Source organism: Sinocyclocheilus anshuiensis, unplaced genomic scaffold (assembly GCF_001515605.1).
Source record: "Sinocyclocheilus anshuiensis isolate Anshui unplaced genomic scaffold, SAMN03320099.WGS_v1.1 scaffold283, whole genome shotgun sequence".
NCBI lineage: Eukaryota > Metazoa > Chordata > Actinopteri > Cypriniformes > Cyprinidae > Sinocyclocheilus > Sinocyclocheilus anshuiensis.
The window spans coordinates 6,734,350-6,747,479 of record NW_015549605.1 but is presented as its reverse complement, the minus strand read 5'-3'; the positions used below and the strand labels follow the sequence as shown (position 1 = coordinate 6,747,479).

Below are 13,130 nucleotides of genomic sequence, written 5' to 3'. Positions count from 1 at the left end.
AACACACACATTTGGAAGAATTCATGAGTGTGATCCACTGGGTTTTGATCATTTGTTCATCATCATCATCATCATCATCTCTGTCTCATAAGTGTGTCTTAACGCTTTTGCTCAGGTGGCAGATGCTGAAACATTGCCTGAAGTGTTCAATAAAACACAGGTGAAATGAAAACCCCAGTCCTTTATTGTCTCATGTAGGGGGCCCGTTTAATGCAGTGAAGACACTGTGAAGTTTTAACTTTAATATCAGTCACATACAATGTTTTCTCCTGAACACAGATCTCAGCCGAGCGTAGAGCAGGTTTTGATGTGCCACTGGGAATATTTCTAGGTGAGATGCCAGGGAAACACGGTCAAGGACGTGATAATGATTCTATTAGGAGATGCATTATCTCAGGAAAAATGACAAGCCTTGCAAGGACACCAGAGCTCATTCTGCAGCATAATGTGCCATCAGCTCCACCAACAACACGTTTATGCAAAGACTGTGATCTGTCATTGTGAAGGTGAACTTATGCAAACACAGTTCTTAAGATGCACCTCATATTCGTCTGAACACACTGTAATTAGAGAAGTCCAGTACAGTCAGTGCTTCTCAATTAGGTTTGCTTGGGGAACCAGATTTTACACAGCGACGCCATAGAAAAACCATCTTTGAGAGCTCTAAAGAGCCTTTCAGTGATCAGTTCTTATGAAAAGAACCATTTCTTCTTAGTGTAAAGAACATTTTAATTATCTAAAGAACCTTCTTCCACTATAAAAAACATTATTTGTATGTGTTGTTGCACGTTTGGACTGTATCATTCTTTATTTTGTGAAGTATCGTTCACCTTTTTTGAGAATGAGGTGTTTTGTTTTTATTTTGTTAGTTTATTTGAAGAATTTTTATTTGTGTTTTTAACAACTTATTTGTGGAAAAATACTATAATAGGTTCACAGAATTAAAAAGTTGCTAAATCTGTTTATTTTACCAATTTATTGTTAATCAAGATCAAATATGATATTTATATTTATTTATTTTCGAATGATTTTCAAATGATTTTGTAAGTATTATGAGAAATAAATGTACTTTTTTGAGAATGAGGTGTTTTGTTTTTATTTTATTTTTTAGAATTTTAAAAACTTATTTGTGAAAAATACAATAACAGAAATACAGAATTAAAAGTTGCCATCTAAACGATTAATGTTTATTTTACAGATTTATTTTTTCAAGTTAAAATACATTTATAGGCCTAATCATTTATTTTCAAATGATTTATTTCTAATTTGATAAACAATATGTAAAATAAATATAAATTGCATTGCAATTACTGACGTCACCTAATTTGACTCTATATGATTATATGCATTTATTATTTGCATTTAGCATTGTTTTTCCTCTAATATCTGCGATCAGAACCCGGCCAACAAAATTATGTTCAAGTTTTTCTAATGTTCTCTCAACATTCCTAACATGTTTTTTTTTTAATGTTTAAAAAAAAAAAATTCTTGGTTAAGTGAATGTTGAGGGAATGTTCCATTTGATCATTTATTCAACTAAAATGTTTCAGAAAAACATCCATGAACAACGAATATATAACGTTCTAATGTTTTGATACTCTTATTAAAGAATGTAGGCTACTATTCATGCGACTGAACGTTTGTTCATAACTTTCAGAGAAGCTTGCCAGAACGTTGCCTGTTAGCCGGGACAGTCCTGCAACCCAAGCCCCGGGTTGAGAAGCACTGCAGTGGACTGATGTGATGTGGGCCGCTCCTCTCAGTGTCTGTCTGTCAGTCATCTGCAGGCCGCAGGTCTCCTTTAATGGCTTTATAGAGTCGCAGGAGTGTGTTCGCCCACAGCTCTCTCTGGTGGCCGGGGCTGGTTTGTGGGAGTTGTTGAGCAGTGAACACCATCGTGAGGACGGTGCGCTCAAAGTCGTCCATCCGCAGCGAGCCACGCCGCAGCTCCAGCTGAGCACTGAGCCGCTGGATCTCCGAGAGGCTTCTGGGAAGCACGTCCTCACACAGGACCTCCAGAAGCTCTAGCTTCCTCATGGACGCCAGCTCCTGATCGGATATGTGGAGCGTCCCGTCCACCGCATCCATGTACCCTCCCGACCACAACACCTGTGAAACAAAACCACTGTAAATAACAAGAGATTCACCTCATTTCTTTAGCCTATATAATGCTTTATACAATACAGATTATTATAGATCAAATTTATGAACAAACATTCTTCCAGTAACGTTAACAGGACGTTCATTCAAAGTTATCTGGTCTTTAATACCGTTCTCAAAACATTAGCACAAAAACATTATTTATACATTGTTCTTGGAATGTTTTTTTTTTTTTCTGAAACGTTTTAGTTGGATGTTCATATTTTAAACGTTTCTACTTGTTTTGGAACGTTCAGAGAACATTCAAAAGTAGCATTCCCATAATGTTTGCCAAATTGAAAAAGAGGAACGTTCTCTTAACATTCAAATAACCAAAAAACATTTTCAAAACGTTTTTAAATAAACTGGACTTTTGGAACGTTCAGAGAACATTCAGAAATAACATGTTCACAAGTAAATGTTCTCAAAACGATACCACAAAAATGATATTTATACATTGTTCATGGAATGTTTTTTTTTTTCCGGAAACGTTTCAGTTGGCCATTTGTCTAACATTTTTTAAATGTTTCTACTTGTTTCAGAACATTCAGAGAACATTCAAAAGCTAAATGATCAAATGGAATGTTTCCTTAACATTCACACAACCAACAAAATGTTCAGAGATCTTTAAAAAAGAATGTTTTTATAGCTAAATGGAAACATCAGCAAAACGTTCTTAGAACAAATTTTGTTACCTGGGAAAATAACAGTAGCCTATTAACGTTGCAATTCAATTACAGCATCTCAAAGAAAATAGCATCATTATTCAATTCAATGTTGATTCAGTTCAGTTTAATATCTTGGTCTATTATGAAATCAATTTGATTTCGCTATAAAGCAGCTCTACACAATGCGATTGCAATCCAGCGAACAAAAAAGAAAGTTTTGCTAACATTTACATGAATGTTACTGAATGTTCTCTGAACATTATGAGAATGTTACTATTGAAAGTTCACTGAACGTTCTGAATCAAGTAGCAACTTTTGAACATTTCAGAAAAGACGTTCCATGAATGATGTATGAATAATGTTTTTGTTTTGATGTTTTGAGAACATTATTAAAAACCAGATATTTTGGACGTACATTCTATTAATGCCACAGTTCTATTATCTTCATAACTTTGAGGGAAACTTGCCAGAACATTAGCCAAAGTTCTGAGAACATTATCCAGCTCAATTTAGTTTTGTTCTCATCTAATAGTGTCAGTGCAGTTAAACTGATCATATTCCTGAATATTTAGCGTCTTTTAAAAGAAGCACCAGAATACAAATGAACTCTTGATTGGCTCAGATTGATTCAGTGACGTTCAGCAGACTGAGAGCTCAATAAAGCAGCTGTTATGGATGATTCTGCAGAGCCTCATATCTGATCTCTGATGAGAGTTCAGTCTGATGTCTCGTTCAATCTGTTTAGCGAGTGATGAGGCCGATCGACAGGCTTTAGTTTGTGTCTGATATCATGCAGACTCATTCAGCGCCACACTGCTGGAATATTAATATGTCTTTTTTGTTTTTTTGTATTGAATCTAAACGGAGATCTCGTGCATCTCTCAGCTGATGGATCTGACAGCGCAGGAGATTGCAGAACTCAGCACAACTCAATAACCGAATAAACTCAAGTGTATGAAGAGCTAGTATTAGCTGAGCTATTGATCGCTTCCTTCATTCAACCAGAGATGCTGAAAAGCACATTAAACACTGCAGATAAACAAGTTTCAGTGCTCGGCAAACTTCAGTTTCTGCCAAAATTCCTAGTGAGAAATAAAAACAGACACACGTCAGTCAATACAGAGCTATTCTGAGCTTGACAGAAAGTGTTAAGTCTTCTCTGAGCTCAAATAAAAAGCTTTTGATTGCACATATTGCCATCTTGGCCATGATAGTTTGAATATAGTTTGATATTTCTGGCAGTGTTTTTGTAGTATCACTGAGATACTATTAAAGTTTTTATTAATATTTTGAATAATGTTTTTATTTTTACAATTTCCATTTTAGTCATTTTGTTGTGTTTTTGTCATTTTTGTTATATTTTGTTTTATTTTTTGTCTATACATTTTTCATTCATTTTTATTTTGTTTTATTTTTTGTCTATATAGTTTTCATTCATTTTTATTTTAGTTATTTAAGTACATCAGGTTACACTAAATTAAAATGAAAAAATGTCTCTTTGGCATCAGTGATATTTTAGTATCATTGAGATGCTATTACAATTTTTGTTAATATTTGTAATTAATTTTATTTTCATATTTTCTGCATTCATGTTAATTTGATTTAAGCTTTTAGTAATTTCACTGTGTGACTTTATCAATTTTGTTTTATTTTTTCTATTTTTATTTTAATACACCAGTTAAACTAAATGAAAAAGACATTTTGCCTAAGAAACTAGCTGAAATAAAAGAAGTTTTCTTTTGTGTTTTTTTATTTGTATTTTTTTATTTTACTTCACTATAACCAGGTGAAATCTAAAGTTTTTAAAAATATATATTTTATTGTATTACAGTTATCGTTTATTTTATTTCAAGTAACAATTTTTTTTTATGGTTTTCGTTTCAGTTATAACTATAATAACCCTGATCTCTAGAAACATTTTTAGAACCAATGTAAAAAGTCTCACTGAAACATCAAATCTTTACTGAATAATCAGTTTGACTAAAGCAAATGCTGTTCGATGTTGCCTTAGAATCTCCATTTGCTCTCCATTTAATCTCACTGCTGTCTTGGAGAAAGAGTTGACATATTAAATACACTGAATTTGTTATGGGTAAATATGACGGCATATTGCACACCAGCGTGAGCCGTACCTCGTACAGAAGGCTGGCGTCCTCTGCTGATTTCTGAAACGTGGGGTTGAGCAGCGCTGGCGTCCCTCGCTTCACTCTGAAGGCTGATGGGAACAGAGCTGAGAGACAGAGAGGATCATGGGTAATGTGTTATGTGACTGATCACACACTGAGATTCAGCTGAAATTCTCACAGCAAGTCAACAAGTGTTGCCGGTTTAGATTCTCTACAGTGATTCTCTACCGCAGTGCAGTCGCCTCAAAAGAACTTCTTCAACCAGCAGATTGTCAGACTAAAGCAACTGGTAATGTTCAGACACAAGCAGGCATGTGAGAGGGTTGTTTATGTTGGAGTGGGTCAGTTTAATGAAAAAAATCCATGAAAATTACGGTAAAAACAGCAGCTGTGGTCGCCAGAACTGTAGGCTACTGTAAAAAATATGGTAGCAACACTTCAAGTTTTACAGACTGACCATATTTCATCGATATCAAATTAATGATTTGTGTTTTTTACCTGTATAATATACTGACAAACTCATTAAAAGTAAGGAGATAAAGAGAAAGATACATGATGAATTAAACTTCAACACAAGCAAATATAGAAGCAATATGATGTCATACGCAAAACAGCATCCTGGTAACAAGCGACACTAAAATATTGCAATAAACATTATTTTAACAACATAAAATGTAAAATAAAACCCTGATGTACACTAAGAACTAAGAAGAAATGTAGTTATTGCAATGAAAAACCATCAAATGTGATTCTTTAAATTCAAATGTGAACTTTAAATTATGACTTATTCTTTCCCAGTTAACAAAACTCTGAACATTTTGCTAATGTTCCTACTTGTGCGCTCCTCGTTTGGGAGTCACACTCATGGTCTTCGCGGTCAAAAGTGACCGGACACCTGAAATGTAACTTTTTTTTTCTTCAGTAAAATCAATCTAATATATTTTTGTTCAATGATATTTTTTTATTTTGTATTTTGAGAGAATTTCATGGTACTAATTAATATTTATGCAATAATTATGATACATTTTTTCCCATTGAAAATAGTACAACATTTTTTTTTCTAATTTTTTACAATTATTTTTCAATTACTGCAGTATTTTGGATTAAAATAGAGACTAGGCCATTAAAATCCGATTTTTGAAGGCAGAATAGCAGCTCCTGGTGAGAGCAAAAAAAGAAAAACCTGTAATTTCATGGTTTTGTTACACAAAACATTAAAATTCTATAAAAATGCAACAAAAATTAACATAAATGCTTTATCAGAGCTTAATCCTTCTGGGTCTGATCTGATTTTAACCTCTTATTTCAGTCTTCTGACTCATTTTGGCTATATGGTTATAGCCATACCAATTCATTTGAGTATGTATAATTCTGTATGTGTGTGTATGTGAGTGTGTGTAAGTAAGTGTGTGTGAGTGGATGTATCTGTTTTACACTCTTGATGTTTTAGAGTGTAACCCCTTCCACACTGTGCAAACCGTACAATTACAGTTGTTTTCACAGTGTTGTTTATTTCCTGATTTACATGTTTTAGCGCATGTGTTGAGATTGAGGTCTCTGCAGAGCAAAAGTGGGCGTTTCTGAATTTGTGGGTGTTTCTCAATCATGCAATAAAATGATTCCCCTTACCTAACCCCACCCCTAAACCTACTGTCACTGACATCAGCCAATCAGGAAACATGGTCTAAAAACGCCCCGATCTGGTAACTCCCATTACTTTCCTGCAGAGACCTATACTTGCATGTGTTCAGCAGCTGCGCATCTGCGTCTCTTCTGCGCATGTCAGCGGCTGATGGATTGGTCTCGTTCCATCATGACGGCTGCATTTAACATCTGCATTACAGGCCTGCAGCCGAAAGACACGCATCTCTGACTGTGAATAATGCAGGATGATATCAGTTAAGGACGGATGGGTTATTAGTCATCCAAACAACTAGCAAGTGACATGAACTAGTTATTGAGTGAAGACTATGGAAACTCGCAGGAACAACAGGCTTGAACCAAAAACAAGCTGAAGTTGACGGGAGCTGGTCATGTGTTTGATCCGCTCAGGATGTCGCCAACATCACACACATTCCAGATCTGTTTGCACCGATCAGCCGCAGATGTGTTTCGGTGGGTCCTCAGACTCTCACCTTCGCAAACTTGATCCTCCTGCTCTAAACTGACCTTTAAAACTCCACAAACACAGTCGAGCCAAAGCCTACCGCCGCCAGCCTTCTCCTCATGACTGCCGCACTTCCATGGAAATGGAAAACACTTTATAGTTTCCTCAGTAAGTGTCAGTGTGTGTCCTCAAAGATAAACCGCATACTCACGGTCAGAAATATATTTCACACTTTTGTGTGCAGCAGGATTAACGCTTTCATTCTAGATGCATTATATCGATCAAAGGTCACTGTAAAAACATTTATAATGTTAATACGTCTATTTTTGTGAATCGTTTCCACAAAAATATTGGGCAGGACAACTGTTTTCAACATTGATGATAATCAGAAATATTTCTTGAGCCGTAAATCAGCATATTAGAATGATTTCTGAAGATCATGTGACACTGAAGACTGGAGTAATGATGCTGAAAATACAGCTGCGCATCACAGAAATAAATTACAGTTTACAGTATAATCACATAGAAAACTGTTGTTTTAAATTGTAATAATATTTAACAATTTGACTGTATTTTTAATCAAATAAATGCAGTCTTGGTGAGCAGAAGAGACTTCTTTCATAAACATTAAAAAAATCTTACTGACCAAACTTTTGATTGGTCATATAGTATTTGGACACTTATGTCTCACACACACACAACACATATAAGTGTAGGTATGTTCTAAGAACGTTTGGCCAACGTTCCCATTCTGAATGCTCTATGATCATTCAAAACATCTAGTTTTAAAAAAACGTTTTTTTTCTTTTGCAAACATTCCATTTTATCATTCGCAAACATGATGGAAATGTTACTTTTGAATGTTCTTAACATTCTTAAACATTTAAAAAATGTTAGACGAACATCCAACTAAAGTGTTTCAGGAAAAAACCCCATTCAATTAACAACATATCATTAGAGCATTATTAAACGAACATTCTATTAACGTTACTGGAAGAACGTTCCTCTCAAATCTCATTCACTCGAAAGTCCTGCAGGTTTTGAACAACATAGATTGAGTAAATGTTGTTTTTGGGTGAATTACTCCTAAAAATGCGTACCAGTGCTGTAACTTTAAGGACTTTAATCTAAAAAAATAACCATATTTTGACTCAACAACCCGATAAATTAAAAAAAAAAGAAGGTTGAGAGGCATAAAGTGAAACTAAAGTGCTGCAAAGAGCCAATGAAGATCTTTTATTTGAGGGTTTATTCCAGTGATTTCACACACTCACAGTGCGTATCATTAGCACTTTGTTTTGATTAAAGGACTCGTGAGGTGGAAACTGTTTGGTGGACGCTTTGCCAAATTCCACTCGGAGGTGAACATCCTACAAACGCTGGAGTAATTGAACATCTCTGTTAGCGGCTGCACTTACGGCTCATAAAATCCCAGCAAAACCTCCCCAAAACGCTTGACTTTGAGTCCAAACACAGATGCCAGAGGCCCGGCTCGCGCCCTTGGATGGCGGAGGACTCTTATGAAATGTCAGAGCAGATATACAGAGACTCGGAGCCACCGGCACCGCCAGCATCCCGCCATTATCGGCCCCCACCATCCTGCCGAGCGCTCGCTTCCACAGATCTCACTGTAAAAGCGCAAGGTCACCAATCTTACATGATTAGCACTTCACATCCCACAAACAACAGACACCAACTCATCCATCACGTCTGCTGTGTTTGTTCCTCTGGAGGTCAGAGACTCAAGCGCTGGCTGCAGGTCAAACCACTGATATTTCACTGTCATTGAGATGACTTTGAATTAGATTTTCTATTTTCATTTTCGTTAACTTTTTTGTTATTTTCTTTTTATTGAGATGCACCTGTATATAGGTATCCTAGCTTAGAGTTATGTGAGAAGTTTTGTAACTTCTTCATTAACAAGATTGCTTCTATCAGGGTGCAGATTTCTTGTAATTTATCCCAGAATTTTCTATATGAAGATACTAGCTCCTCTGTGTTTTCAAACTTTCAAGCTATCTCACTTTCTGAGTTGTCAGACATTATTTTAAATATGAAATCAACTACTTTTTCTTGTGATGATGTTCCTACAAAGCTGCTGAAGGATGTTCTGCCCTCTGTTTTGCCTAGCTTACTTTCTATTATTAATGGTTCTGTACAGACAGGCATTGTCCCTTCCTGCCTTAAATTAAATTAAATTAAAATTAAATTTATGCATTTAGCAAACGCTTTTATCCAAAGCGACTTACAGTGCATTCAGGCTATACATTTTTTATCAGTATGTAATATTAAACATGCTGTGGTCCAGCCTTTACTCAAAAAAACAAATCTTGATCTCACTGAATTAAATAATTATAGGCTAAATTCAAAACTGCCATTTCTGCACAAAGTTTTGGAAAAGGTTTCCCTCTACCTAAACTCTAATGATATTCTGGATCCTTTTCAGTCTGGCTTTAGAGCAAAACATAGTACTGAGTCAGCTCTTTTAAGAGTAGTAAATGATCTCTTGTTATTTGCAGACTCTGGTAACTGTACTATTCTCTTATTATTGGACCTGAGCATGGCTTTCGATACAGTAGATCACCGCATCCTGTTAAAAAGATTCAATCTTGAGGTTGGCATTTGTGGTACTGCATTAGGCTGGTTTGCATCATACCTCAGAAATAGGAGTTTTTCGGTGGAAATTGGTGAATTTTCATCAAGCTCAGTTCCCATCACTTGTGGGGTACCCCAGGGCTCTGTTCTGGGTCCTATTTTATTCTCCATGTATTTGCTCCCCCTTCGTTTTATATTTGAGTCTTATAAAGTTTCATACCACATTTATGCAGATGATACTCAGCTTTATTTTCCTCTAAAATCAGGTTCTGATTCAGTGTCCTCCTTACTGGCTTGTTTAGAGGACATCAAGAATTGGATGGAAAATAATTTCCTACAGTTGAATCAAAAAAAGACTGAAGTTATTTTGTTTGGCCCCTCTCACCTTTTACATAATTTAAGACCTACTCTGGGCCCTTTTGAAGAAAACATCAATGAAAAGGTAAAAAATCTGGGAGTTATTTTTGATCCTGAATTAAAATTTGACAAACAAATTAACTCTCAAATTATTATCTCACAAATTAAATTTCTAATTTTATATTGTCTTAATGCTTTTGTTGGTTGACATTACTGATGTTTTAGCTGTGCAGCACCTTGGTCAGCTCTCGTTGTTTTTAAGGTGCTATATAAATAAACTTGACCTTGACCTTACTTCATCATAAAGTAAATGAAAATGAGTAATGTTTTACTTGGGAACTATCTAAAATAATTTATTTTATTTTATTTATTAATTTAAGCCTTAACTACATTAAGTTTTTTTTTTATGATTTAAAAAACAAATGCTATTAGTTTACGATAATAACTCTGGTTTGGAAGACCATATTATAAAATTACAGAATAAAAAAATTAATTTGTGACTTTTTATCTCACAATTCTGACTTTTTTCTAGCAATTCTGAGTTTATATCTCACAATATGGACTTCGTTTCTTGCTATTTTTTTTTACATCTTACAATTCTGACTATATTGTTCTGAATTCTGAAATTTTGTCTCAAAATTTGGACTTTGTTTGTTACAAGAACTGCCAATTTAAACCTCAATATTTTTTTCTGCCATGCATAAAGACATAAAAAGGTAATTGCAACTTTTTAATCTTATAATTCTGACTTTTTCCTTGCAAATTGCAAGTTTATATCTCACAATCCTGACTTAAATTTTTTTTTTATATAAATTCTGAGTTCATGAAAAATAAAGTCAGAATTGTGAGATATAAACTCAAAATTGCAAGGAAAAGGTCAGAACTGTGAGATTTCAAAGTCGAAATTACTTTTTTTTATTCTGCATGGGCTTCCATATTCTGGAAACCACATATTCAGTTCTAATGAAATATGAATTTTGGTAACAAAATGTTTTATTTATTTTCTATCTTGACTTCAGATGTTTCCCAACTTTGTTGGGGCTGTTTATATGTGTCCACATAACTCATTTCAAGCATTTAAGCAGAAGCGTGTTGATTTGAAGTGCTCATGCTTTGTAAGTGAGTGATCTGATGTAAACAGTGTCTCCTGTCGTACCTTTCCTCCAGTGCAGAGACGCAGTGATGGACATCTGACACATCAGCGCAGACACAGACAGAATCCAGAGGGCCGTCATGCTGTTTCTCCTCTTCTCTCGCTGCTTCTCAGTCAGGCCGAGTGACCGTCGCGCTCAGCGGTAAATATACAGACAGACAAACACACAGAGAGAGAGAGTCTGGCCCCATCTGTCTCCTCCTGTTGTCCCTCTTCCTTCAACATACTACTTATTTCTCCTCCCTCTTTGACGGGACTGGAATGTGTGTGTGTGTGTGTGTTTCATCTGGAAATAATCACAACTCAAACACAATCTGCCTGTTTTCCTCAAAGGCACCAAATTCATCAGCACCAGCTTTCTGTGGCATACAGATCAGCCATATATATATAGCTCATTAACTGTAATGAAATAATAATATATAAATAAAATAAAATATATTTTATTATATTAAAAAAAAAAACTTTTATTATGATATATAAGAAAACTTATTTTATTTCAGCTGGTTTCCAAGACTGTATTTCTCATTTTTGTTTAGTTTGGCTTAAAGTACTAAAATAACTAAAATAAGTGCTAAAAAAAAAAGAGGAAAATATAATTCTATATACAGTATATATATATATACATATATATATATATATATATATATATATATATATATACATACACTTCAATTTTACCTTTGAGGACACCTCAAATGAAAAGTTTTGTTATATTTGTCACATAGTTTTGTCACCAGGATGAATCCACACACACTCTGCTTCATATGAATCATCTAGATGAGAGGTGTTGTTTTTCAGGACATTTAACATCAGCGTCCAGTGCTGCATGAAAACAGTCTGTGTTCGGCTCAGGAATTCAGAGACTGTTGTTCCAGCAAACGGCTGTTTTCATTGGCGACAGACTGCAGGAGAATGTGAAGTTCAGACATAACAAGGGTCCAGCAAACTGACCTCAAACTGCACCACACACACCCCAAACCTCACCACATGTTCACACATTACACAAACATTATGGGGACACTTAGAAAATGTGTAATTTCTTGTAAATAAAGACGCACAAACCAGCACCAGCTGTCTGTGGCATACAGATCAGCCATATATATATAGCTCATTAACTGTAATGAAATAATAATATATAAATAAAATAAAATATATTTTATTATATTAAAAAAAAAAACTTTTATTATGATATATAAGAAAACTTATTTTATTTCAGCTGGTTTCCAAGACTGTATTTCTCATTTTTGTTTAGTTTGGCTTAAAGTACTAAAATAACTAAAATAAGTGCTAAAAAAAAAAGAGGAAAATATAATTCACCTACAAAATAAAATTAATAAGAATCCACACACACTCTGCTTCATATGAATCATCTAGATGAGAGGGGTTGTTTTTCAGGACATTTAACATCAGCGTCCAGTGCTGCATGAAAACAGTCTGTGTTCGGCTCAGGAATTCAGAGACTGTTGTTCCAGCAAACGGCTGTTTTCATTGGCGACAGACTGCAGGAGAATGTGAAGTTCAGACATAACAAGGGTCCAGCAAACTGACCTCAAACTGCACCACACACACCCCAAACCTCACCACATGTTCACACATTACACAAACATTATGGGGACACTTAGAAAATGTGTAATTTCTTGTAAATAAAGACGCACAAACACACTTTACAATCAAAACAAAAGCAAGACACGATGCTGAAGATGAAGACAGTATTGTTCACATTTGCTGAAATGTGCTGAAAATGTGCTCCCCCTCAGACCATCCCAGATGTAGATGAGTTTGTTTCTTCATCAGATTTGGAGAAATGTAGCATTGCATCAGTGTCTCAGCAATGGATGCTCTGCAGTGAATGGGTGCCGTCAGAATGAGAGTCCAAACAGCTGATAAAAACATCACAATAATCCACAAGTAATCCACAGCACTCCAGTCCATCAGTTAACATCTGGAGAAGACAAAAGCTGAAACAAATCCAGCATTAAATGTTT

The 13,130-nt window shown here is 35.1% G+C and overlaps 1 protein-coding gene across 1 annotated transcript; it reads right to left on the bottom strand.

The window, feature by feature from the left end:
- Window positions 1–1,305: 1,305 nt before the first annotated feature.
- LOC107658786 (protein FAM180A-like) lies at window positions 1,306–11,323 on the bottom strand. The gene is made up of 3 exons (XM_016447434.1): window positions 11,149–11,323; window positions 4,940–5,037; window positions 1,306–2,109 (listed from the first exon to the last, which is right to left on the bottom strand). Exons 1-3 carry the CDS (start codon window positions 11,225–11,227, stop codon window positions 1,774–1,776), a joined length of 513 nt encoding a protein of 170 aa, XP_016302920.1. The 5' UTR covers window positions 11,228–11,323; the 3' UTR covers window positions 1,306–1,773.
- Window positions 11,324–13,130: the final 1,807 nt, after the last annotated feature.

Coding starts and splice junctions, on each gene's coding strand:
- LOC107658786 (XM_016447434.1), bottom strand. CDS start 11,227: ATGACGGCCCTCTGGATTCTGTCTGTGTCTGCGCTGATGTGTCAGATG. Junction 5,038..11,148: donor GTCTCTGCACTGGAGGAAAG/GTACGACAGGAG, acceptor TCTGTCTCTCAG/CTCTGTTCCCATCAGCCTTC. Junction 2,110..4,939: donor ACGCCAGCCTTCTGTACGAG/GTACGGCTCACG, acceptor TTTGTTTCACAG/GTGTTGTGGTCGGGAGGGTA.